A 26,406-nucleotide genomic window follows, 5' to 3' on the forward strand; every position below is an offset into this window, starting at 1 on the left:
CTGATGATTGGAGGTGTCCCAGGACCCTCAAGTCGGAAAGAAAGATAAGTTGTATTCTGACCTAGAGAGGACCACCACCCACCCCCACCACCCCGAATTCCTCCTGGGCACACACAAAATAAATTAAATGCAGTTTAAAAAAAACCAACTTTTTAAAAGAACCTTGTATCCCACTTGCATGGAATGAATGCCCACTAGAGACCGAGCACAGCCAGTGGAGACCTTGCTGGACTCTTAGCTACCCTCCCAGTTCCCAGTCTCAGTTTCCTCGTCAACGGAATGAGCTCACTTGCCACCCCTATCTTCCTAACTCGATTTGGTTTTTGGAGTTCTTCCCCATAGGCTCCTGACTGTCACCAGTCACTGAGGTCAGGGGACCCTGGGGCTCGGAGGGGTCTGGTGAAAGGTCCCCCAGAACATTCCTAGAGTCTGACTGAAGATTGACATTCCTGCGCACCCTTCCCTACCCCTGGAGAAGCCGCCGACGGACGGGGCGGAACCGTGGGTGGCCTTGGAACCTCAAGGTGCCAATTAAGTGTGAGTGGCTCTTCTGGGGTCAGAGCTACCGCGGGATGGCAGAGCCAGGTCCGGAGCCGGGGCGCGCATGGCGACTGCTGGCCCTGTGCGGGGCTGCAGTGTTCCTGGCGGCGGCCGCGGCTGGAGGGGCCCTGGTGGCCTGGAATCTGGCGGCCTCGACGGCCCGGAGCCCCCGTTGCCCAGAACCTGAGCAGATGAATGCCACGGTGCGGCCCCCAGACTCGGCACCCGAGGTCGAAGAACTGCGGCGACGGCTGGCCGAAGCTGAGCAAGCCCAGAAGAACCTGGTCTGGCAGCTGAAGCGCGCAGAGGGCGACAAGAGGGAGTTGGAGGCTGCGCTCAAGGCCTGCAAAGACAGCCAGGTAGGGGCAGGGGAAAGCCAGAAGTTCCACAAAGAGAGCTTGCTTGTCCATCTCTAGGGCCTCAGCGTCCTCCGGTCTCCAACAGCCAGAGAGGAATTACAGGACCACCTCAGCTTCTCCTATCATCTATAATGTCAGTTTTTTTTGGAGTCTAACTTCTGATCCACAAAACCCTTGAGCTATGTGAGATTCTGTGCTGGATCTCTCTTTGCTGCCTCACCCCCACTCCAAGTTCCATCAGTCTTATTTTGAGAGAGAGACACTATGTCACCTGTAATTAGGAGACTAAAGTTGGCCTCTTGGGGTGGTACCAGCAGGACCTCCCTTTTCCTGGGTCATCCACTCAGACTCTTAACCCTCTTGATCCCACACCTCACAACTCGGAGTGCTCATGATGTCACTCTGTTGTCCCCTTAGCACAAGGGAGGCAGAGGCAGCAGGATCAGGAGTTCAAACTCTTCCTCTGCACCATAAAGAGGTCTGGGCTGCAGAAGGTCCTATCACAAACTGAAACATGTCAAAACGTAGCGATTTACAATTATTAAATGATGGCTATGTGCTTTTCTGTGTCTGACTCAGCACAGTTTATACATCTAATTTCTACACTGTCGTGTGTCTTCAGACACTCCAGAAGAGAGCATCAGATTTCGTTACAGATGGTTGTGAGCCACCATGTGGTTGCTGGGATTTGAACTCGGGACCTTTGGAAGAGCAGTCGGTGCTCTTAACCACTGAGCCAGCTCACCAGCCCCTATACATCTAATTTCTTTGGTGGCCGCTGTTCTGTGAGGGAAACACAAGACTTAAGGAATGTTGTATCCTAGAGCTACGCCTCCAGCCCCTCACTGGGAGATTCCAGGGAGGGGCTCCACTCCCGAGCCACGCCCCCAGTCCTGTTTTTACTTTTTTACTTCAATTTTGATGGAACCTGACTAAGGTGCCCAGTATGTCCTAGAACTCAGGCTGAGGCCATGCCTGGCTGGAACTCCTGATCCTTCTGCCTCCACCTCCCAAGTGCTGGGATGACTGGAGTATCCTGTCATGTCGGGATGACCTCTGTATTTTAAATCTCAAAATGTCAGGGCAAGCTGAGGCAGAAGAACCACACCTCTGAGTACAGCTTGGGGTACAAAACATCAGGGCTCTAAACCCAATACAGGAACAATACAGATGGCCTCCATCTGCTCTCAGCCTGCCTGGGAGAAAGGCACAAGGCAGCGGAGGTCATAACTGCCTACCAGGGTGGGCGTGCTGACTGCCCTGCTTGCTGGAAGATGCTTTAAGGAAGCCAGGTCTCTTTTAAAAGAGGGACCAATGTGAGCCTGGGGATACCAGACATTGTCACAATCAGATCTGCCCGAGCTGGTGGCAAGTCTTAGGTGGAGTACACAGAACTAAGCATTGCCTGCTTTCAGAGTCAGGGCAGAACTCTGTGAGCTCCCTCTCTGCCCGCTTCTTCCTCCCCTCTTCCTTGTCTGCAGAGTCGGCTTCAGACCCAACTGAAGGCCCTGAAGATTGAGATGGACCAGGCCAAAGTCAGAGGCACGCAGATGGGGCTGGAGAACGGAATGCTGACAGGTGGACTGGGGTGTCAGGGGATGGGTCTGAGGGTGGGAGAGATTGCAAATGATTCGCTCAGTGCATGGGCCTGCAAGCACAGTGCAAAACATCTAAAAAAGACATTTAAAAGAACTCAAGTACAACCTGCAAGGGCAAGAAAATAGAAATAGGCCTGCAAAAGACTTGAAAATAATACAAACCAGGCTGAAGCTATGGTTCAGCACATAGAGTTTGCCTAGCATGCATGGAGCCCTAGGTTCAGAGCAGCATGCATAAACCAGGCTTGGTGGTGTGCACCTGTCACACCAGGATCCAGGAGGCTGAACCAGGAAGATATCTGTGAGTTGAGGTCAGCCTGGGCTACATGAGACTTTGTCTCCAAAAATTAATAATAATTCTAAAACGATGGTGATGCCAACGACGGCGATGATGAAGTTATAAAGTCATGTATATTTTAAGTTAAGCATGCACATGGTCCGCAGACTCAGTCAACCTGTCCCCTGCAGAAGCCTTGGTGCGCTGGGAGGCGACAGCCAATGAGTCCAAGCAACAGCTGGAAGAGGCACTGCAACGCGCAGGCGCAGCAGAGGCAGCGGGCGAGGCTTGTGTTAGCCGCGAGGTGGCGCTGAGGGAGCACATGTGAGTTAAAGGGCGAGACATACAGGGCTGCTGGCCAGTGACTATGTAGAATGTAGTTCTTTAGGCCAATCTGTGCTTAGGGGTGTGGCTTAAGTATGGCCCTCTGTAGGTGGGAACGGAAGGATAGCCACGTGGGCGGGTCTTGGAGATGAAGTTGAAAGTAGTTTGGGATGGTGAGGGTGTAGGTCCTCTGGAGTGAGGGTCTCTAGGGTGTCATTTGGGGAATAGATGTGGGGCTCCAGGAAGGGAGGAGCGGGGAGAAAATACAAGTTTGCAAGGAAAAGGAGTATGGAAGGAGAACGTCAGTGCTTTGGCGAGGATCTTCCAGGGGAGGGACCGGAGTCCCTGGGGAGGGGTCTCTAGGATGTTTGGAAGGACATGGGGAGCCCTGAAGGTGTAATTCCCCAGATGGACACAGTGACGGGACGACAGGAGCTCATAGTACCTCCTTTCTGTAGTTATGCTCTGGAAGCTGAGCTTGGCACCCTGCGGAAAGAGTCGCGCCTCCGACCCCGCTCTGGATCTAGGACCAAGCCTAGCATCCGCCACCGCCCAAGGTCTGGATCCACTAAGGGATGCAGGAGGCCACCTCGAGATCCCCAGTAGGATCCCCATGGGAGCCTCGGGCCAGGACGGTCAGAGTGTGTGAGAGGCGTGGCTCACAACATCCACGATCAACTTAACACCCAAGACTTGCCTAGGTGGCAGCACACAGATACAACCGACCTCCCCACGGGAGCACCCAGTGCTAGATCATTACATAGGGAAACTGAGGCTCATTTACTCAGGCCCTGATGTCCCTGGTAATCAAGACACAACATTTATCTCATAGTTGAAGCTGGGCTCACCCAGTTGGAGCACGCAGAACTCCAGGTGGGATTTCAACAGAGAACGGAGGCACATGAAAATGAGGCTTGCAAATTCTAAGAAGCCTTGAGGATCAGGGGCTACATGAAGATGCCTGGAGGAGATGGCCACGGGACAAGAAAAGACAGTGTAGGAAGGGGACCTGGCTGGGTCACACATCGGGGAAAGGGCTCTCTCTGGGACTCAAAAGAATCATTGACAAGTCAAACAATCCCTCCCCCTCCCCTCTACTCTCCTCCTTTCTCTCTCTTTCCCTTTCAACTAGTCTCCCTCTGATACCACACTAGCTTAGCCTTGGCTGCCCTTGAAGGTACACAGCACCATGTCCTCCTCAACAATCTCGTGTTTGCTTTATTTCACAGTTTGTGAGCCTTACAACTCATATTTAACAGGGTTTTTCTGAGACATTTTCCTATAGCTCGTGTTGGCCTGACAAACACCTCCCCTCCTCTGCTGACTTTAGGAGCACTTTACCAAACTTGGCTCAGTTTCCCCGTTTATGCACATTTAATGTGACTTATCCAGAATTTCTGGATATTTTCCATCAAGATTTATTCTTCATTTGTTTCTGAGACAGCACATAGCAGGCAGGAGCAGTACCACAAACACCTCCAGGCTCTGACCCATGAGGACTGAGGCTTGGGGGAAGGGAGCTGGAGAAGAAGCTTAGCGACTCAGAAAACCTGTTGTTCTTGCAGACACCCGGGGTTGCTTTCTCAGCACCCACATCACAAACATGGGAAACTCTGGTCCCAGGGGGATCCAGCATCCTCCTCTGAGCTACTTTGGTACCACATACAGAAGTGTGCATATACATGCAAGAAATGAGTATATACAAATAAAAACATTTTAAACGTTTGTTTGTTTGTTTGACACAGGATTTCTCTCTATAAAGCCCTGGCTGTCCTGGAATTCACTCTGTAGACCAGGCTGATCTCAGACTCACAGATAACCATCTACTTCTGCCTCCAGAGTTCTGGGGTTAAAGGCTTGTGCCACCAGGCCTGGCCAAAATACAATACAAAACAAAACCTTTCTTTTATACACCCACAAACACAAAATGAAGAGGATCTTGTCATCTCAGGGCTGGGAGACAAGAAGGCTGAGACCCAGACCCACCTGGGCTGTCTGGTGAAACTGATTGTTAACAAAAGTAAAACAAAGCCCAAACTATGTAAACACATTATGTCGGCTCCACTGTACAGATGCACCCTCTGGAGGTTTGGAGAGATGGCACAGAGTTAAAGACCGCTGGCTGTTCTTATGGAGGACCCAAGGTTGCGTCCCGGCACCCACAACCAGTGGCTTGCAAGCGTCTGGAACTCCAGCTTCAGGGAATATTACTCCCCCATGTGGCCTCTGTTGCTACTGCACTGACTTGCTCATAACCACACACAGATACAATATATATATATATATATATATATATCCCTGAAGATTGGAGTTGTAACTCAGTGGTGTTGGGTGTGGAGTTCTAGTAACAGTATTTTAAAAAAGAAGAAAGAAAGAAAGAAAGAAAGAAAGAAAGAAAGAAAGAAAGAAAGAAAGAAAGAAAGAAAGAAAGAAAGAAAGAAAGAGGAAGAAAGGAAGGAAGGAAGGAAGGAAGGAAGGAAGGAAGGAAGGAAGAATGATAGGCATTTTTGTCTTTTGTAAATGGGACATCAGAGGAGTTTCTAGTTGCCATTCTGCTTTTCTCCATCAGGGGTCGCTGCAGCCTGCAGAGTGGCAAGGGTGACACAGACTCCAGAGCCCATCCCTAAGAACTGGGAAACTCCTTTTAAAATTGGGGCTGGAGCTTGTCAGGATGAGATTTAAGGCCAGCCTTGCCTTCACAGAAAGTTTGAGACTAGTCTGAGGTGCATGAGACTGCCACAAACAAATAACATCTGAAACGGTTGCTCCCACCTGTAATCTCAGCCTGATTTACAGTGAAGGGTGGCTTGGAATGAGAACTGAGTGGCGCTGAGACTCCTCTGCAGCCACGGAGCTAGGTCATGTGACCGGCCTGCAAGTCTGCAGGCAGCACCAGGCCTGCGCTTTTCTGCCTGTTTTGAGATAGGTCTTCATGTAGCCTAGGCTGCCCTCCAATCTGCTATGTAGCTGAAGATGACCCACACTCCTGATTCTCCTGCCTCCGCCTCCCCAGTGTCAGCCTGACAGGCAGGTACAGGGGACAGAAGCCAGGGCCTCACACACACTGAACAAGCTAGCTACAGCACTTGAAGCATTTTTGTTTGTTTACAGTGCTAAGGACGGAACCCCTGGCAGAGCTGAGGGCACACATGGTATTCACTCCACTCTCACTGGAAAAAAAAAATCATCTTTATTATTGTGTGTGTGTGCAGATTCTATGGTGCTCATGTGGAGGTCGGAGGAAAACTTATAGGAGTGGGTTCTCTTCTTCCACCACGTGGGTTCTGGGGATCGAAAGAGGGTCCTTAGGCTTGGTGGCAATCACCTTTAGCCTCTGAGCCATCTTGCCTACCCTTTCTCTCTTGCCTGTGTCTACCACTGTCCCAGCACTTACCTTGGAGCAATGGCCCTTCCTTCCCATATGCCTGAGGCCCCTCCTGTGTATAGAAGCTGGGGTAGGGGGTGGGGTGGGGGTGGGGGGAGGAGCAACAGAAGCCCCAGGCAGTGACAACAGGCATCCCTTGGGAGCCTCACCTCAGAGTCCTCCCCAAGGAACTCAGAGTCCTAAAGAGCATAAGCTGCCATGAGGCCTCCAAATCTCAACCTTATTCTGCTTCTTCGCTTTCCCCTGAAAGCAGAAAATATATTTATGGAAAGTTTAGGGTGTGTCTGACAGGCAGGAAAGCTATTCCCTCCACCAGACTTGGTGGCACACACCTTCAATCCCAGAACTTAGTATGCAGGAGGCAGGAGGATCTCTGTAAATCAGAGTCCAGCCAGGTCTACATTAAGAGTTGCAGGTGAGCCAGGGTTGTTTTGGAAAAAAAAAAAAAAAATCAAAAAGCCATTTTTTCCTCTCTAACCTTCCTGGTGGCACACTTTTGTCAGCCAGCACTCCGGGAGCTAAAGCAGGAGGATGGCTGTGAGTTCAAGTGTTATGCCAAAGTCACAGGGACTCCAGTGACCACTGAGGAGCCAATTCCAATGCAAACACATAAGGGTCTTTATTATGGGCTCTCAGGCAAGGACTCTCACCGTCGCCATGGCAGCGGGTCAGAAGTGAGCGTCCTGCGTCTAGGGGTGCAGGTATTTATTGTGGTTACAGCAAGCTTCCATACTGGTTAGCGAGTGCAGGAACCAAACAGGGGGCAAACCCACCTGAGAAACAGGCCGGCTAGGTTATCTATTCTCTGCAGCATGTCTGTCTTGGGTTATCTATAAGTTCCTTGACTCCGCTGCTGTAGCCTGCCTGGCTGTTGCTGGGGTGGGGGGTGGGGTAGGCATAGGATGTTTACTAAAGTGGACTTTGTGTACTCTCACAAATGGAGGTGGTTGGCCTTTACAAGGGCCAGCCTTCTGGAGCCTCACTGTATTTGGGCTGCGTAATGACACCCAGTCTCAAAACAATAAAACAAAAAAAAAAACAAACCTCAAAAATTTTTTCTAACCACTAACATGAATTTAAAAAAAAAAAAAAAAACTTCCAGTCTCCGTGAACATTAGCTGTTGAGCTGTTGTGGAGTGCAGACTTCCTTTGAAAAGTTCCCACCTAAACAAACAAGTCAGGCTGAATTGATTGTTTTCCATTTAGAGAGAAAGAAGGGGGGGGGGAACATCATGAGGATCCTGGGCCAAGCATCCGAGGGGACAAGGATGCAGCCTTGGGCAAAGTTTCCTGTGACCATGACAAATTGTTTTCAGGAAAATCACATAGTGGTTCCATCAGGGAATGAGTTGACTGGCAGGCATTTTCCCTCCCTCCCTCCCCCCTCCCTCCTCCCTCCCTTCCTAATGGATGACCCGGACAGGAATGCAGGCAGAGGACTTCAGAACATCTATGTTTAGAGACTTTATACACTGAGGCAGGCCCGGCCAGGTCAATAACCTTTCTGAAGGATTCCAGTGCACTGTGTCCAATGTGCTGCTGAGAGATGGGAGCTTTGATTCGCACAGATTGATTGCTGATCTTTTCCCTCGTTAAAAGAAAAAAGTGGGGGGGAGGTATGGGGGACTTTTGGGATAGCATTGGGAATGTAAATGAAGGAAATACCTAATAAATAATAATAATAATAATAAAACAAAAAATGCCTTAAAAAGAATAATCAGTAGGCATAATAATTAAAGGTGATGATTTGAAATAAAAAAAGAAAAAGAAAAAGAAAGAAGTGGAGGTGCTGTCAATGGACCATGGCTGATACAGGGCTGGGAAGCCACAGAGAAAGGCAGAACGGACCTTGGAGGCTCTAGGTAAAGCAGCTGGGGTTTTCATCCCCAGTGCCCGGGAGATGACTCTTGCCTCAGAGCTGCCCAGGACCTGAGTCTAGTCCTAGGGCCCGCGTGGTGGAAGCAGGGAACTGAGTCCTAGACGTTGTCCTCTGACCTCCACACTCACACAGAAGCTAAATAAGTAAATGTAATTTTTAAAGTTTAAAAAGGAAAAATCTTTTTTTTTTTTTTTTTTTTTTTTTTGGTTTTTCGAGACAGGGTTTCTCTGTGTAGCCCTGGCTGTCCTGGCACTCACTTTGTAGACCAGGCTGGCCTCGAACTCAGAAATCCGCCTGCCTCTGCCTCCCGAGTGCTGGGATTAAAGGCGTGCGCCACCACGCCCGGCTTGAAAAATCTTTTTTGTTTGTTTGTTTGGTTTGGTTTTTCGAGAAAGGAAAAAATCTTAAGACATAATGCTAAGCAAAACCCAAAATTTATTATTCTTTCTACTTAAAAAAATAAATTTGGGTGGGGAGGGGCAGAGCTATGGCTCAGCAGTAAAGAGAACTGGCTGCTCTCACAGACAACCCAGGGTTAAATCCTCAGCACCCATGCGGTGGCTCACAACTTTCTGAAACTCCAGAGCCAGAGACTAGATGTCATCTTTTGGCTTCCGAAGTTACTGCACACATAAACATACACATGCGCAGAAATGGCTGTACTAGCTCCTGTTATTCTAGTACTCCCTAGGACAGCCTGGGCTACATGAAAGCTTGTTTCAAAAAATGAATGGAAATTGCCAGCATGCCAACACATGAGCACCACCGCTGGATCTAGGGCAGTCTTCTGATTTTCTGGGAGTTTACAGTTGCCTTTCTTTTTCCTTACCTGGCTGTATTTTTTAAACAATTTATTTATTTATTTTATGTATATGACTACACTATTGCTTCTTCAGACACACCAGAAGAGGGCATTAGACCCCATTGCAGATGGTTGTGAGCCACCATGTGGTTCCTGGGAATTGAACTCAGGACCTCTGGAAGAGCAGTCAGTGCTCTTAACTGAGCCATTTCACCAGCCCTAACCTGACTGTATTTATTTGTTTAAGTATTTTACATGGATGGGTGTTTAGCCTGCATCTAAGTCTCATATCACACTGTGCAATGCCTGTGTAAGCCAGAAGAGGGCGTTGTATCCCCTGGAACTGGAGTTACAGGTTTTTGAGGCAACATTTGGGTGTTGGGAATGGACCCAAGGTCTTCCACAAGAACAGTCAGTGCTCTTAACTGCTGAGCTATCTACCCAGCCCACAATTCTGGTTTTTGTACATTTTGTGTATTTATTTGTTTATGGGGGCACTCACACATGCCCGTATGAAAGTTAGCAGACAATCTGTGCGGTTCTAGTCTCTCCTTCCATTATGAGGTTCTTGGGGCGCATACTGTTAGGCTTGACAGGATAAACACACCCCTTAGCCACCAAGTCATCTCACTGGCCCCTTAACTGGTTCACCTTTGTCAGCGTGCACTCACACACACACACACACACACACACACACACACACACACGAGAGACACACAGAGAGAGAGAGAGAGAGAGAGAGAGAGAGAGAGAGAGAGAGAGAGAGAGAGCCTGCCATTCAATATAAAACCCTGAAACACTGATCCTGGCACTGTCCCCCGCCTGAGGTCCTCCACAGGCAGGGCCCTTGTCATTCACATTACACATGTCATTGTCCTGTCCACCGGCAGCTAGGGGTAGTACCCCTCTCAGCCTGCCAGCACATGTTAGCCATAAGGCTTCTGAGAGTTTCACTTTCCTGTGCCTACAGAAGTTCTACAACGTATTTATTTTAATTGTTTGTTGTTGTTGTTCTTTGAGACAGTGTCTCTCTGTGTAACAGTCCTAGCTATCCTGGAACTCACTCTGTATACCAGGCTGGCCTTGAACTTACAGAGATCCTTCTGCCTCTGCCTTCTGAGTGCTAGGGCTAACGGTGTGTGCCACTATGCCTGACTCTTATTTTAAAACTGTATTATTTTATTTTGCATGTCTAGATGTCTTGCCTACATACATGACCATGTACCATGTGTATGTATGTTCACAGATCTCTCAGAGGCTGGAAGTCATTGTGTACATGCTGGGAACCGAATGCAGGTCTTCTGAAACACCTGCTGGGTGCTGAGCAGTCTCCAGCCCATCTCACTGTTTAAGGCTGAATGTATGTCAGGCACCGTGGAACACCTTCAGTACCCAGAACCCACACAAAGGCTAAAGAAGAGAACTGACTTCACAATGCTGTCCTCTGACCACAGACACACAACAGTGTGGGTTAAAAAGACACTAGCTGTGTGTGGCTCACTCTGTAGCATGCTCACCGGGCATGAGAGAATCCCTGAGTCCCACTCCCAGGACCCCATAAGTATCAACGGTGCACATCTACCATCCCAGTGCAAGGGAAGTGGGGACAGGAGGATCAGGAACTTAAGGCTATACACGGCCACTTGGAGGTTAGCCTGGGTTACATGACACACACACACCCTTAAAGGGGACAAAAAGCTTCCCTCTGTAAACGGAATAAAACCAGATTGCAAGGCTGATGAAATGGCTCAGCGGTTAAGAGCACTGGCTGAGCGTGGTGGTGCACACCTTTAATCCCAGCACTTGGGAGGCAGAGGCAGGCTGATTTCTGAGTTTGAGGCCAGTCTGGTCTACAGAGTGAGTTCCAGGACAGCCAGGGATACACAGAGAAACCCTGTCTCGAAAAAATTAAAAAAAAAAAAAAAAAAGCACTGGCTGGCTGACCTTCCAAAAGTCCTGAGTTCAATTCCTAGCAACCACATGGGTGCTCACCACAACCATCTGTAACAGGATCTGATGCCCTCTTCTGGCGTGTAGATACACGGAGACAGAGCACTCCTACATTACAAAAAAAAATTTTTGTTTAATAAAAAAAAAGATTAAATTAAAAAAAAAAAACAGATTGCAGGGCAGGCAGAAGGTTACTTTTCTAGGGTCACATGCTGGCCAGGTGGCATGCTAGACCCTACTCGAGGCCGAACGGTGGCCCCCACCTGTCTGGTCAACCTGGAGCCACAGCCCATTGGTCCCAGGGGCAGCCCCCAGCCTTGTCGCCCCCACCCCGCTGCTGGCCAGGAAGGGTCTAAGAGTCAAGAATCACCGCGTGGTTGTAAAAGCCAAAGGTCACACAGGGTTTCCTGCCCGCCCTTGGGAACTTCCTCCCTTCCAACCCCACACCCGCCTGCTCAGCGCCACCTCTGTCTCATCCCTTCCCAAGCTCTTGGGCCCCTAGGCAGCCTTCCCCTGCTGGACTCTTTGGGGGATGGGTGGCGGTGGTGGCGGTGGTGGTGGTGGTGGTGGTGGTGGGGGGGGGGATAATAAGAAACGGAGTAAGCAGGTAAAGAACAAAGACTTCCAGAAGATTCTCCCAGTGCTTTGGGGGCTAGTGTGCCCCCAATATCCTATTATCTGTGACCCTGAAATCTTACACCTCTATCTGGGTATTGTCCCACAGAGACCCTAGAACCTCCACATGGGACACCACCTACCAACAAAGCTTACTGCCACTTCCTGGGACCCTGAAATTACCGCAGGCCAGGAACATAAGCACACTTTTGTTATAGAGGGGGAAACTGGGGCAGATTGTGGCAGACTTCGGAGGCCTCTCTCCAGTATCCCCACTCCAAGACCCTGCTTTTCTACTGCATACCACTCGGATTGTTTTGTACTTTGGGAGGAGTCTAGGCAGGGGCTCTATTGCTAAGCCACACACTATTCCCAGAGCATGCGCAGGTGAGGGGGATATCTCTGAGTGCTGGTAGAATAATTGAGGGAAGTTGTGAGGTCTCTGTAGTCCTTATGTGCACTGTTTGTCCATCCTGGAAAACTCCTTGGAGCTCCTGGGTGGTGAACTCACACCCACAATCCTTTGCCTTGGACCCCAAACTCCATAGCTGGTGGGAGCTATCCCACGGTGACTGGTGTGTTTTGTGGGACATTATCAGTGGTTCCCCACTGCCCTGGGGACGTTTAAATCCAGCCTTCCACAGAGTAAAAGCCTGGGCCATAGGGCCAGTCTCTTGTCTCACTTGTGCCTTAGTTTCCTCTTTCACACAACGCGCCTAGCCACCGGACTGTTGGATAACACGTCCCGGGAGCAGAAGGCACTGTCTGGCCGATCTAAAGCGGGGTGTGTGGGGTTGGAGTGGGAGAGTGGCGGTGGTGGAAACTGAGGCCGGACCAGGCTGGGGAAGCCAGTTCAGTCACCCAGTGAGTGCCCCGCCCTCCACCTATCACAGCTGCCCAGACCTTCAGTCAGTTCCTCAACAGCCTGGGTGGGAGTGTTGTGATAACCCACAGTCCCCATTTCCTCCTGGCCAGGAAGGAGCCGGGCAGAGGAAGCATTAAGAGAAGTAATATAAACACTCCCCCCTGCCTGGCGCGGCTCAGATCTGGCCAGGCAGACAAGGCCGGTCATTGCGCCCTGCGGACACTGCGCAAATGGGGCTCTCCATGGACCGCAGCCCATACGCCCGCACCGGGGACCAGCAGCGCGGCTGCTGGTACTACTTGCGCTATTTCTTCCTCTTCGTGTCGCTCATTCAGTTCCTCATCATCCTGGGCCTGGTCCTCTTCATGATCTATGGCAATGTGCACGCCACCACCGAGTCCAGCCTGCGCGCCACGGAGATCCGCGCCGACAGCCTGTACAGCCAGGTGGTGGGACTATCGGCCACACAGGCTAACCTGAGCAAACAGCTGAACATCAGCTTGCTTGTCAAGGAAACGGTCATGCAACAACTGTTGACCACGCGACGTGAGATGGAGCGCATCAACGCCAGCTTCCGCCAGTGCCAAGGCGACCTGGTAAGAGGCGGCCTGTGTGCCCTGGGCTGCAGCCCTGGGCGCGCCCAAATGCTAAACTACATGGGAAGAAATCTGGATTCCCTCCTCCCCACACACACTCCTTCATTTATTTAGAACATGACCTCAAGTAGTTCAAGCTGGTGTAGAACTCACTGTGTAGCTAAGGATGGCCTTGGGCTCCTGACCCTCCTGCTTCCACCTCCAGGACTCTAGGATGACCAGCCAGTGGTCAAGCCTGGTGTAGTACATGCTACACCCCTGAGCTACAGCCTTTCTCTCTCCCTAATCCCACCCCCAGCAGAGTATGACTGTATAACCCAGGATGGTTTTAAACTCACAACAGTTCTCTGCCTCAGTAGATTGAGTGCTGGGATAATAGGTGTGAGTCACCCCATGTACCTGATGAAGATCTTGTGACTGTGATTTCTCCATGGCAGACATCACCTGTCAAGGAAGAGTTTGCTGCAGGTGGCTTAGTTTTTACAATTAAATGTATTTATTACACATGCATATGTCTACCCGCATGCTGTAACCTGTGTGTGGGGATCAGAGGACAGCCTTCCACCGTGTGGAAGACTTGACTCAAGTTTTGTCAGCCTTAGCAGCAATTGTCTTTACCCACTGAACTGCCTTGCAGGCCTGATCACTCAATTAATTAATAATTAATATATCTATTTCTTGATGCAGAGTCTCACTATAGCTCTGGCTGTTCTGGAACTCACAGAAATCTGCCTGCCTCTTCATCCTAAGTGCTGGAATTAAAGGTGTGCACCACTATGCTGGGCTCTCTGATCTTTCAATTTAATAACAAATTCTCTCTTGGGATAAACCAGAAATTCATAATTTCATGGCTAGGCCCCCGGAGTGGAAGGAACTCTCTGGGTGAATGTGGGGGTGGGGACACGTGCAGACCCTAGCATTGTCTGTCTGCAATTGGCGTTTAGCTTGGTGTCCTGGGCATTCATAGGTCCTGCTGCTGTCAGTGCCTGCCCTATGCCTGCTTAAGGCAGCTTCACAGAGATGGTAAACAGACTCAGAAGGCTAGGGTCTCCCTCTGTGTGACAAGGGTGAGCAGAGCTTGGAGCCAGCTCAGAGCTCAGCCCTTGCCCAGCATGGGTGAAGCTCTGTGCTCCAGGCCCATTAGCGAGCAGGGTGGAGCATGTACATCACTCTAATGCAGGAGCTGCTTCAAGTCTACCCTACGGTACATAGACATTTGTCAGAGAGAGAGGGGGGTGGGGGTGCACTTGTCTTTGAATACTGTGTGGTAGGAGATAGGAAGGAGCCCACTGTGACCTGCGACAGTTACAGAGCTGAGGTCCTGGTGATAGCTGTCCCCACACAGTCCCAGTACGATGTCACACACATCCGACTGTGTTCACCCAAGACACCTCCACACTGCCACAAGGAGAACAAGAGGCTGCAGGCTGAGGCAGCTTCTGACCCAATAGCAGGGGTGCTGGCAGGCACTAAATTAGGGGTGAAGCAAGGATTTCCCCTGGAGAGGACAGGGTCCTAGGCTGCCTGAGGATAGAGGTGGTCTCCTCTCTCAGACTACTACCACAGACCCAGCCTCCTCCCTCAGACACTAGGACAGGACTGTGCTCCTCCCTCAGACTAGCCTGACAGGGAAGGCCCCCCAAAGCCCAGGCTTCTCCTCAGGCAGAGCTGCCCAGGGCTTCTTGGGTTTAGGGCCCCAGGTCAGGATCATTGCTGACATTCTCACACCCACCCAGTTTCCCAGACTTCCTCACTGGAGAACACAGGGTTTCTGGGTTTTAATTTCCAGTTACCAAATCTGCATACAGCATCTGGAGCTAACCCTGACTCAGAGCCTTCTCCGCCAAGTGTGAACTTTGTCCCCATGTGACATCCCAGCCCTCATTCTACATTTTAATAATTTCCAGCTGGGCAGTGGTTGCATAAGCCTTTAATCCCAAGCACTTGGGAGAGGCAGGCGGATTTCTGAGTTTGAGGCCAGCCTGGTCTACAGAGTGAGTTCCAGGACAGCCAGGGCTACACAGAGAAACCCTGTCTCAAAAACAAAACAAAACAAAACAAAACAAAAAAACCAAAAAAACAAAGCCATTTACTATGTAGCCCAGAATGACCTTTGGTTTATGGTGAACTGTCTGAAACAACAGGCACACACCACAGCTTGCTTCTGTGGTGGTAGGCACAGAACCTGGCTTTGAGTTTGCTAGGCAGGCACTCTAACAGCTGAGAGCTACAAGCGATGTATTAACTGAGCTACAAGCACTCTAGCAACTGAGCCCCAGTCCCAGCCTCTGCGTTTAAGAGAGGATCTTGCTCAGCGTGGTACTGCACATCTTTACACCTTTAGCCGGCAGATTCTCTGAGTTTGAGATCAGCATGGTCTATATAGGGCGTTCCAGAACAGCTAGGATTACAGAAATCCATCCCAAACAAAGGCAGACAGAGTCTTCCTCTGTAGCCCAGGCTAGCCTCTAACTTACAGTAAATGCCCTACTCCTGAGTGTGAAAGTTCCAGGTAAGAGGCACCTCGCCTTGTTTATTCAATAACACCTTGTTATTGAGCCCAGGGCTTCGTGCATCTTAGGCTACGATCACCTCATAAACTGAGCTAGCTACAAGCACTCTATCAATGGAGCTTCAGGCCCACCAGCTCTGGGAAAACTCTTGGCGGTCCCTTTTGGAGGCCATTGTGTGTGCAGCCGTGGAGATGGGTACTGAGCTGTGTCACGTGTCCAAACCTGCAGATCACCTACATAAACTATAATCGCTTCATCGCCGCTATCATCCTGAGCGAGAAGCAGTGCCAGGAACAGCTGAAGGAGGTCAACAAGACCTGCGAAGGTGAATTCGGGTCCTGGCCTGGCAGGGACGGGCTTGTGGGAGGGGTGTGCGGAGAGGGGGAAAGGGAGGGAGGACAGTCACACACAGCTGGGGTGGGAGAACACCATGCAGCTCAGAAGTCAGCCTGGGCTCACCCCCGTCTGCTCCCGCCTCCAGCTTTGCTTTTCAAGCTGGGTGAAAAAGTTAAGACACTGGAGATGGAGGTGGCCAAGGAGAAGGCAGTGTGCTCCAAGGACAAGGAGAGCCTGCTGGCAGGAAAGCGGCAGGCGGAAGAGCAGCTGGAGGCCTGTGGCAAAGCACGCGAAAGGCAACAGCAGGAGCAGCAGGTGACCGAGGAGAACCTGCGCAAGGTGCAGTCCCTGTGCATCCCACTGGACCAGGAGAAGTTCCAGGCGGACGTGCTGAGTGCGTGGCGGGACTCGCTGATCTACCGTACCATGGAAACCCTGCCCTACCACTACCAGATGATGCCGGAGTACACGTCCCTCCGTCGGACCTGCGAGAGCCTGCCCGGGATCATGACCACCAAGATAGAAGAGCTGGCCCGGGGGCTGCGCGCCGGCATTGAGCGCGTGACCCGTGAGAATGCAGAACTGCAGCGCCAGAAGTTGGAGCTAGAGCGCGCGGCACAGGCGGCGCAGGAGGCGCGGACGCGCGCCGGGACCGAGGCGCAGGCGCGAGAAACCCAGCTACGGGCGGAGTGCGCGCGCCAGACGCAGCTGGCTCTGGAGGAGAAGGCGGCGGTGCGCGCACAGCGGGACAACCTAGAGCGCGAGCTGGAGGCGCGTAAGCGGGAGCTGGAGCAACTGCGCACCGAGGTGGATGTGCGCATTAGCGCGCTGGACACCTGCGTCAAAGCCAAGGTGGGCCTTCCCCGCCGGTGGGGACCGGTGCCCCGGGTTCAGCCTGGGGTCCTGGGAAGGTCAGCCTGGTGGTAGGTGGAAGCTGAGGCCGGAGGATGCCTCCGAGGAAGGGAAGCTGGGCCCGGAAGCTCCGCTCTTAGCAGGGATGGTGGGAACCAGGTTTGGAAGGGGGTTGAGTCTAATGAAGAACTAGGGGGACATGTGATTGATGGAGGTGACGTCGGGGCTGTCGTGGCCTTGATCTTCCACCTAAGTCAGGCTCATCTGATGGTGTCCCAGGTTGGTTTGGGATAGGATCTAGATTCCCTAGGCCAGGCATGGTGGCGTCCACCTCTAATCCTAGCATTCCAATTCGTCATTGTAGGGGCAGAAGGACCTCTGTGAGATTGAGACCAGCCAGAGCTACACAGAGATATTGTATCAAAAAAAAAAAATCACTAACAAAATCCCAACTAGGTAGCTTAGGCTTTCATAGGGAACAGAGGAGAGCAGCTCCTCAAACTTCTTTCCTGTTCTTCCCATAGTCGCTGCCAGCCGTCCCGCCGAGAGTCTCAGGCCCACCCCCGAACCCTCCACCCATTGGTGAGTAACGGCCAGAGGGGTCTGGAGTCGGGACTCCTGGTTCCACACCCCAGCTCTCTTCCCCTAGACTGCTCATCAGGAATCTTCATTTGCTTCTATAGATCCAGCTAGCCTGGAGGAATTCAAGAAAAGGATCCTGGAGTCCCAGCGGCTCCCTGTAGTCAACCCTGCTGCCCCACCCAGGTGAGATTGTCGATCCCAGAACTATAGAGAAAGGAAGCCAGATTGGGGTTCAGGGTGGAGAGAGAGGCAGGGCTCACACTTGATGCCTCCGTAATGGAGCACCTGCTGTATACTAGGGCATGGCAGGCAACCCTACTTCAGGCAGGCAAGCCAGGGCTTTAGAGGGAGTACTTGTGAGCTGGAAGATGGAGAGGAGGCAGCCACAGGGACATACGTTTTCCATACTAACATACGTTAGGGAAATAATAACATACGTTTTCCCTACTAACTTATTGTATGTGGACAGACATGTACTGTGGTATGTGTGTGGAGGTCAGAAGAACTCTCTACCAAGCCAGTCCTGGACTGAACTTGGAACACTTTGCTCATGGAGCCATCCTGCTGGGACCTCCACCATCGTTTTGACATCTGGCACTTTGAGACAGGGTCTCTATATGTTGGTTAGACTAGCCTAGAACTGAGATCTGGCCCTGAGTGCTGAGATTAATCACGTACCACCACAAACAGCCACCATTTTTTGGTCCAGGGTTGCTCTCTGGCCTGGAGCTCACCAAGCAGGCCAGCAAGTGCTCTGGAGAACTGCCATCCCCCAGCATCACAGGGGCTTGCCCTGCCCAGCACACTCAGCTTTTGCCAGGGTTCTGGGATAAAACCCAGGCCCTGCTGCCCCACAGCTGGCTTTTCACTGAGTTACCTTCCCTACCCCAGGAGCCTCACCGTTTACTTTTACAGAATGGAAATTGGACTGGCAAGAAGGCTCAGCAGATAAAGTAGCTTGCTGCCAGCCCAAGCCCCACCCCAACTCCCACACACTGAGAAAGATGGGATTCCAATTGTCTTCCGTTTACCTCCATACCACAGCCATGCTATAGGTGCACTGCACACAGAATAAAGAAATAACTAGACAGATAGGATGGTGGTGTGCTCTGGAGGCTAAGGCAGGAAGAGCCTTAGAGTGAGACCCTGTCTCAAACAGAAGGCAGCTAGCCAGGCATGGTAGTGCATGCCTTTAATCCTAGCACACTCAGGACACAGAGGTAGGAGGATCTCTGTGAGTTTGAGGCCAGCCTGGTCTACAGAGTGAGTTCCAGGACAGCCACGGCTACACAGAGAAACCCTGTCTCAAAAAACTAAAGGGAAGAAAAGGGGTAGTCTAGGATAAAGGCTGTCAGAATGGTGAGTAAATAAAACCAGGTTTGTCCTCTGAGCTGGACCAGGGCATCAGGCACTTGGTCAGGTCCTGGCCTAATGCCCACCCACACCCCACACAGTTCATCAGGAGCCCAGGCATCAGCTGGAAACACTGGAGTGTGGTTATAGGGAAAGTGACTCAGCTACGGCTCCCTGCAGAGCCCTGGCCAGTCTTGATTCAAGTCACATCACCTGGGTGACTGGGTCACCACTTAGCACTCAGGACGCTGAGGCAGGAGGATTAACAGTTCAAGGCCATCCAGGACTACCTAGGAATCTGATTTTTGTTAGCAGTTTAGGTTCCAAGAGCCAGAGCAGTACTTTATGTATGTGGACGCTTTGTCTGCAAGTCTGTCCGCAAGTCTGTCTGCAAGTCTGTCCGCACACGAGAAGAAGGAATCCGACCACATTGCAGATGGTTGTGAGCCACCACATGGTTGTTGGGAATTGAACTCAGGTCCTCTGAAAGAACAGAGAATACCCTTAACTACTGAGCCTTCTCTGCAGCCACAGTCTTTGTGATTTGAAACCAAATCTCTTTGGGTGTCAAGACCTAGACTTCAACTCTCTTCTACCATCTCCTGGTCACCAGATTTGTGTCTGTCACCCACAGCCTCTTTTTAAAATATTTATTTATTGTTTGAGACAGGGTCTCACTGTAGCCTTGGCTCACTTGGAACTTATTCTGTAGCCCAGGCTAGCCTAGAACTCATACAGATGAGTTGGCCTGCCTTTGTCTCCCAAGTGTTAGGATTAACTTAAGGCTGTGTGACATCACATCCTGCCCCAATTCACAACCCAGGCTGGCCTCAAAGACAATTCTCTGCCTCTACTTCTTCAGTATGTCCTACTGGTGTCCGCCACCATATCTGATCTTTCTTGTGTGTGTGTGCACTCACACATGCACGCCTGGCACATGGGTACGTGGTGCCTAGAGCCCTGAGGAGCCAGAGGAGGGTGCTGAGTGTCCCCTGTCCCCTGACTTGCAGTTGGGTCCTGGCAAGTGCAGTGGGCTCACTGCTGAGCTGTCTCTCCAGCCCTACTGAGAGACTCAAGAGACTTGGTTTTTCTGAGCCTGGGTCTGATTTATGTAGCTTGGATTGGCCTCCAGCTCCAGATCATCCTGCAAAAAGTGTGGAGTCAGCCTTGGACTCATAGACTTGTGAGCTTAGCACTTGGAAGACCCAGGCAGGGGTTCAAGACTACATAGTAAATACTTTTTTTTTTTTTTGAAAGAAAGTAAAGAAGATGGGAGAGAGCAAAGAAAACATTCAAAAAGATGAGTGGAGACAAAAGTGGGCCCTGGGCTTCTGGAAAGCTCCCCTCCCACCTCACCCCCAAGGTCCAGCCTCTTCACATGCTCCCCCCACCTCACCCCCTAGGCTCAGCCTCCTCACATGCTCCCCCCACCTCACCCCCAAGGCCCAGCCTCTTCACATGCTCCCCCCACCTCACCCCCAAGGCCCAGCCTCCTCACATGCTCCCCCCACCTCACCCCCAAGGCCCAGCCTCTTCACATGCTCCCCCCACCTCACCCCCAAGGCCCAGCCTCTTCACATGCTCCCCCCACCTCACCCACAAGGCCCAGCCTCCTCACATGCTCCCCCCACCTCACCCCCAAGGCCCAGCCTCCTCACATGCCTCCCCCACCTCACCCCCAAGGCCCAGCCTCCTCACATGCTCCCCCCACCTCACCCCCAAGGCCCAGCCTCCTCACATGCTCCCCCCACCTCACCCCCAAGGCCCAGCCTCCTCACATGCTCCCCCCACCTCACCCCCAAGGCCCAGCCTCCTCACATGCCTCCCCCACCTCACCCCCAAGGCCCAGCCTCCTCACATGCTCCCCCCACCTCACCCCCAAGGCCCAGCCTCCACATGCTCCCCACCCATCTCCCACCCAAGGCCCAGCCTCCCTCCACCTCCACCCTTGACCCTTTTGGCTGGGAAGTTTCTATTCTGATCCTACTTCTCAGAGGAGGAAACTGAGGCCCCTGCCAGGATCACGCACTAGTCTCCCTTGAGAACAGAGACGCTTTTGACATTGTTTATCTTGAATGGCGCCCATTCTGAGGGACAATGCTCCCTTAGGTCTGGCCCCCTCCTGTCAGTCTTCAGGGTACCTAGAAGGGCCCTCCCCTGTGGCTGGGGCTATGGCCACCGGGGCCTAGTCTTCACCATCCAGACTCAAGGGTAGTACCTTCTTGCGCCTCATTCCCTCCCTCCTTTGCACACTGACTACACAGGTGCACAGCTCCAACCTGGGTCTGTGTAGTTTCAAGACAGTGTGTGGCTATTCAACCTTGATGATTTCAAACTCAACCTTTCTTCTTCATCAACTTTGGGGTGGCGGGGTGGTGGTGCTGCTGCCTTTAATCCCAGCACTAAGGAGGCAGAGGCAGGAGAATCTGAGTTTGAGGCTGGCCTGGTCTACAGAGTGAGTTCCAGGACAGTCAGGGCTTCACAGAGAAACCCTGTCACGAACAACCAAAAGAGGAAAGTGAGTCTGGGTTGACCCCCATCTCCACACCCCATTTTAGTGTCATTTAATTAATGAGTTTCTTTATTTTGAGACAGGATCTTACCTTGTAAACCAAGGTGGTGTCAAACTCAGAGATCCACCTGCCTTTTGCCTCCCCAGTGCTGGGATTAAAAGTGTGGCTACAACTTATTATTATTATTATTATTTTTTTTTAAGATTTATTTATTTATTATATGTAAGTACACTGTAGCTGTCCTCAGATACTCCAGAAGAGGGCATCAGATTTCATTACGGATGGTTGTGAGCCACCATGTGGTTGCTGGGATTTGAACTCAGGACCTTCGGAAGAGCAGTCGGTGCTCTTTTTTTTTTTTTTTTTGATTTTTAATATTTTTATTACATATTTTCCTCAATTACATTTCCAATGCTATCCCAAAAGTCCCCCATAGCGCCCCCCACTTCCCTTATTATTATTATTATTATTATTAAATGTACGTATTTATTCCCTTTACAATTCAATACCAACCCTTCCTCTCCTCCCAGTACCTCATACAAGTCCTCTCCCCACTACTCCTCCCCTTCTCAAGGCCCCCTCTCAGTGTCAACCTGCCTCCCAATGCCAGGCTAGGCACATCCCCTCCCACTGAGGCCAGGCAAAGCTGTCCATTTAGGGGCACAGGATCTGCAGGCAGGCAGGCAGGCAGGCAGGCAACAGTCTCAGGGACAGCCCCTACTCCAGTTGTTTTGGGGACCCGCATGAAGAACAAGCTGCACATCTGCTACATCTGTACAGAGAGGCCTACGTCCAGCCCATGCTTGCTCTTTGGTTGGTGGCTCAGTCTCTGGGAGCACCCAAGAGTCCAAGTTAGTAGACTCTGTCGGTCTCGCTGTGGAGTCCCTGTCCTCTTTGGGTCCCTCAATCCTTCCCCCAACTCTTCCATAAAACTTCCAGAGCTCCAGCCACTGTTTGGCTGTGGTCTTTGCATCTCTTTCTATCGGCTGCTGGTGGAGCCTCTCAGAGGACAGTTATGCTAGGCTCCTGTCTGCAAACATAACAGAGTATCATTAATAATGTCAGGGACTAGTTCTTGCCCATGAGATGGGTTTCAATTTGGGGCAGTCATTGGTCGACCATTTCCCCTGTATCTGCTCTCTTTGTCCCTGCACATCTTATAGGTAGGACCCATTCTTGGTTGAAGGCTCTTCTGGGAGTCTTGCCTGGCTACAGGAAGTGGCCTCTTCAGGATCCATATCCCCCACTCACAACCAACTTTTAAAAAGAAAGAATTTCAGCATCCAAAATGTCTTTGTGTGTGCCGTGCTGCCTGTGGAAGCTAGGACACGTGTGCCCTCTGTCTGTGTCCAGCTAATACCCTTGAAACCAGATCTCTCCCCGAACCTGCAGCTCCTTGGGCCCAGCCACAGCCTCCTTCAGACACTTCTGTCACAGCTGATGGTGTAAGCACACCCAGCTTTTTGTTGTTATTTTTATTTTTGTTTCTTTGAGGCAAGCCCACGCTTGCCTGACAAAGATCCTCTTGCCTCTGCCTCCTGAGTGCTGGGATTAAGGCTGTGCACCCCATGCCTGGGCAGCGCCTGTCTTTTTAACTAGGCCCTGAGGATTGCAACTCAGGTCCCTGTGCTTGTATGATGACCGCTTTCCCCCACTGCACCATCTCCTTGTCTGTTTGCACTGCTGACAGGAGTCAGCGGTGGTGAGGAAAACCCACATGCTGTTGCAATAATCAAAACAATTGTTCTTCCTTCCTTATATGTAAAAAGCCTATCAGGTTTATTTGTATGCCCCCGTGAGAGCCTAGGCACAGCGGGACACCTGGTAGGAGTCCGTGGTCTCTTTCTACCCTGTGTGTCTTGGGATTGGACTCAGGTCAATGGGCTCTGGGAGGACCCTTCACACTCTGGGTCATCTCGCCAGCCCACAGTGCTTCCTTTATTGATATTTGTATCACTTTAATTATGTGCATGGTAGGGGGTATGTGCACATGAATGTAGTGCCCACAGAGGGGTCAGAGCCCCTGGAGCTGTGGGGTTTCAAGCAGTTGTAAAGTTACCTGGTGTGGGTGCTGGGAATTGAACTTGGATCCTCAGGAAGAACAGTATGAGCTCTGAACCACTGAGCCATCTCTCCAGCCCACAATGCTTCCTTTAAATGAGATCAACCTGCTGGTCTGGTTATTACAGCCAATTTTCTGTGCCAGAAGGTTTCATATTTTGAGTGGGTGGGTTCTGAGACAGGGTCCACTGAGTAGCCCTGGTTGTCCTGGAACTCCTTCTGTAAACCAGGCTGGCCTCAGAGATCTGCCTGCCTTTGCCTCTCAAGTCCTAGGATTAAAGGTGTCTGGCTGGGATTGGTTTGTTGTTTTATTTTTTTCTTTTTGTGTGTGTGTGTTTTTTTTTTTTTTTCTTTTTTGTAAAAAGGTGTTATGTAGCCCAGACTAATCTCAGATTCCCCATGTAGCTAAGGTTGACCTTGAACTCCTAACCCTCCTGCCTCTGCCATTGTAAGTCCTGATATGCACCTTAGGTCTCACAGCCCTGAGGAATCAGAGGCTGAGTGGTATAGGCCAAGGGACAGTCTGGGGCGGGGGTAGGGGTTGAGGGGGGAACCAGATGAAACCAGCTGATCCAGACTGCAGCAGCAGACTGAGGACTGGCACTTCAGGAGCCTCATCAGGAAATGGCCTAGGGCCCCACAAGGCCCCTCAGTCTCCACTTCCCAGTTGCCCTTGCTTGAAATACACTCTGGAGTGGCCTGATACTCAGAATTTTTTGGATCAGTGTAATAACCTGTGGTTGTCATCTCAGTACCCAGGAGGCAGAGGCAGGCGGGTATCTACACTGGTCTACAGAGTGAGTTCAAGGCTAGCCTTGGTTACACAGAGAGTCCTTGTCTCAGAAACAAACAAAGAAGATAGGTGTAGAAGTCCGGTGAGCATACAGCCAAGTATCTGGCGACGTAGAAGAGGATGTGTTTGTAACTTATTTCACTTTTTTTTTTTTTTTAACAATGATTGATGGTGTATGTGCATGTCACAGCACATGTGTGCCAGTCGGAGGACAATTTGTAGTTGTTGGTTGTCTCCTTACACCACGTGGGTCTGGGAGCAATTTCTGATCATGAAGCTTTAAGTATCTTCTCCCACTGAGCCCTCTCTCGGCCATGATTTTCTTCTCTTACTTTCTGACACTGTGGGAAGACTATACTGGAATCTTCCACAGGGGCCACGACAGTTTCACTAAGGAAAGAACCTAGGGGGGACTCTGGGAAGTGTGCCTTGGGAAGAGTGACCAGTGGGAGGCGAGTGAGGAGATGGGAACCCAGCCTTACCTCATGGCTGTGAAGGACTTTGGGGGTTCCAGAAGGCTGTGGGCAGCACGGAGCTTGGCCTACATGGAGATTTACAATGGGTTCACTCTGGTTAATCTAGGGGAAGTGACCTGGGCAAGAACAGAGGTCACCAGGCAGTCAGGGAGGGGACCAGAGCCAGCCTGAAGGAGAGCCTAGGGGCCCCGGGAAGAGCTGGGGACGGAAGGGAGGGAGGGGGAGAGGAAGCCAGACTTGGCTGCAGACCCCCCACCCCCACCAGGAAATGCCTCAGCACCACTTCTGACCCCACAGGAGCTCCTCTGCCAGGCGGGTGTGGGGGGCGGGGGACCATTCCAGTCTGAGGGATGCTGTGGGGGTGGGGCGGAAGCCTCTTGGAATTGTTGGCACTTAGGTGGGGCTGATGTCCCAGTTGTGGAACAGCGGGAGGAATGAGCCCTTGGTGTCAGCTTTGGAAGCTGTGTACGTGGTTGGTCCTAAAGGTACTGGGCAGTCATGGAGAGTGTGCATAGGGTTGGCTCATTCCAACAGTTTTCATAGTGAGAGATTAAGAGAGAGACCAGAATCCCAGCACAGAGGGAGCTGAGGCAGGAGGCCCGAGTTTGAAGCCAGCCTGCATTGGATATCCAGGTCTCAAAATCCCTAGAACCTTGTGGGACCTCCCTGAATCTCAGTCTTGTTGGTGGCTGTGTAGCAGAGACAAACCTTAGGGCCCTTCTGGAGCTTGGGTCTAACCTGGAGGCCCAGCCCCACTTTACCATGGGTTATGGGAGTCAGGTTAGGCCTAAGGAGACAGCAGAGCCATGCCATGCCCCTGCTGCAGAGTAGATCCTGGGCTCCTCAGCCTTTGGTGACTGCTAAGCTTTCTGCTCTTCCTTCCCCAGCGGTTGAGGACCCAGCTGCCGCAGGACGCTGGGCGCCAGAATCGCCCACCTGTGGTTGGGGGCAGCCAGGTGCCCACAGTGCTGGACACCCACCGTGCCCACCTGCAGCCTCCACGCCCACGCCTCCTCTGGCACCCCTTCACTGTCCCCTGCACCCCGCCATCCCCCAGACACTGGACTTAAGGCACACACAGCTGGGAGATGACTTCACATCGACCCCTTGTGCAGTGACCCGGATGGCGCCCCACCCACACATGAAGCACCCACAGCTCAGCTGCCACCCTAGGCAACTCCTCCGGTTTCCTATCACTCTGCTCCTGCCCCGGGAGGTGAGAACAGGAAGCCCAGCCTTCAGCTCCCTTGGGAGTTTCCAGCCTCCCTCTTAAAGGCCACTAGGGTTTCCAGATTCTATTTGAGAGTCTCCAGGCCTCCCCTGAAGGGTTCTAGCCACCACGCCCCCAGGATTTCCATTAGGTTTTAAAGTCTTTTCCAGAGTCCACTGGTTCCCCTCCTCCTCACAAGGAAGCGCCTCAATTGTAGATGAGCGTTCCGGGTGGATCTTAGAGCCCTAGAGGGAGGCTTTTGCTTGTAGCCCCTAAAGATATTACTGGCACATAATAAATATGAAAGTCCTTTGAAGACTGGTTTGTGTTTGTTTGTGTTGAGCCAGAGTTTCTCTCTGTACCTCTGGCCATCCGGAAACTCACTCTATATACCAGGTTGGCTTCGAACTCAGAGATATGCCTGTCTTGGCCTCCCAAGGGCTGGGATCAAAGGTGTGTACCACCACCACCTGGCTGGTTTCTATTTATGTTTTTATTCTGTAAACAAGGTCACATTATGTATGCCA

The 26,406-nt window shown here is 51.5% G+C and overlaps 2 protein-coding genes across 2 annotated transcripts; both read left to right on the plus strand.

Annotated features, from left to right (window-relative positions):
- The first annotated feature begins 572 nt into the window (after positions 1-572).
- Ccdc194 (coiled-coil domain containing 194) lies at positions 573-4,118 on the plus strand. The gene is made up of 4 exons (XM_021171099.3): positions 573-899; positions 2,381-2,477; positions 2,966-3,098; positions 3,557-4,118. The coding sequence occupies exons 1-4, from the start codon at positions 573-575 to the stop codon at positions 3,702-3,704; spliced, it is 705 nt and encodes a 234-aa protein (XP_021026758.1). The 3' UTR covers positions 3,705-4,118.
- Positions 4,119-12,721: 8,603 nt separating this feature from the next.
- Positions 12,722-26,195, plus strand: Plvap (plasmalemma vesicle associated protein). Its single transcript, XM_021170365.3, has 6 exons — positions 12,722-13,190; positions 15,932-16,028; positions 16,185-16,891; positions 17,416-17,473; positions 17,575-17,656; positions 25,557-26,195. Exons 1-6 carry the CDS (start codon positions 12,825-12,827, stop codon positions 25,561-25,563), a joined length of 1,317 nt encoding a protein of 438 aa, XP_021026024.1. The 5' UTR covers positions 12,722-12,824; the 3' UTR covers positions 25,564-26,195.
- Positions 26,196-26,406: the final 211 nt, after the last annotated feature.

The sequence above is a fragment of the Mus caroli genome, unplaced genomic scaffold, assembly GCF_978045245.1.
Source record: "Mus caroli unplaced genomic scaffold, Mus_caroli_1 scaffold_10, whole genome shotgun sequence".
NCBI classification, from domain to species: domain Eukaryota; kingdom Metazoa; phylum Chordata; class Mammalia; order Rodentia; family Muridae; genus Mus; species Mus caroli.

Coding starts and splice junctions, on each gene's coding strand:
- Ccdc194 (XM_021171099.3), top strand. CDS start 573: ATGGCAGAGCCAGGTCCGGAGCCGGGGCGCGCATGGCGACTGCTGGCC. Junction 900..2,380: donor AGGCCTGCAAAGACAGCCAG/GTAGGGGCAGGG, acceptor CCTTGTCTGCAG/AGTCGGCTTCAGACCCAACT. Junction 2,478..2,965: donor GGAGAACGGAATGCTGACAG/GTGGACTGGGGT, acceptor TGTCCCCTGCAG/AAGCCTTGGTGCGCTGGGAG.
- Plvap (XM_021170365.3), top strand. CDS start 12,825: ATGGGGCTCTCCATGGACCGCAGCCCATACGCCCGCACCGGGGACCAG. Junction 13,191..15,931: donor GCCAGTGCCAAGGCGACCTG/GTAAGAGGCGGC, acceptor CCAAACCTGCAG/ATCACCTACATAAACTATAA. Junction 16,892..17,415: donor ACACCTGCGTCAAAGCCAAG/GTGGGCCTTCCC, acceptor TTCTTCCCATAG/TCGCTGCCAGCCGTCCCGCC.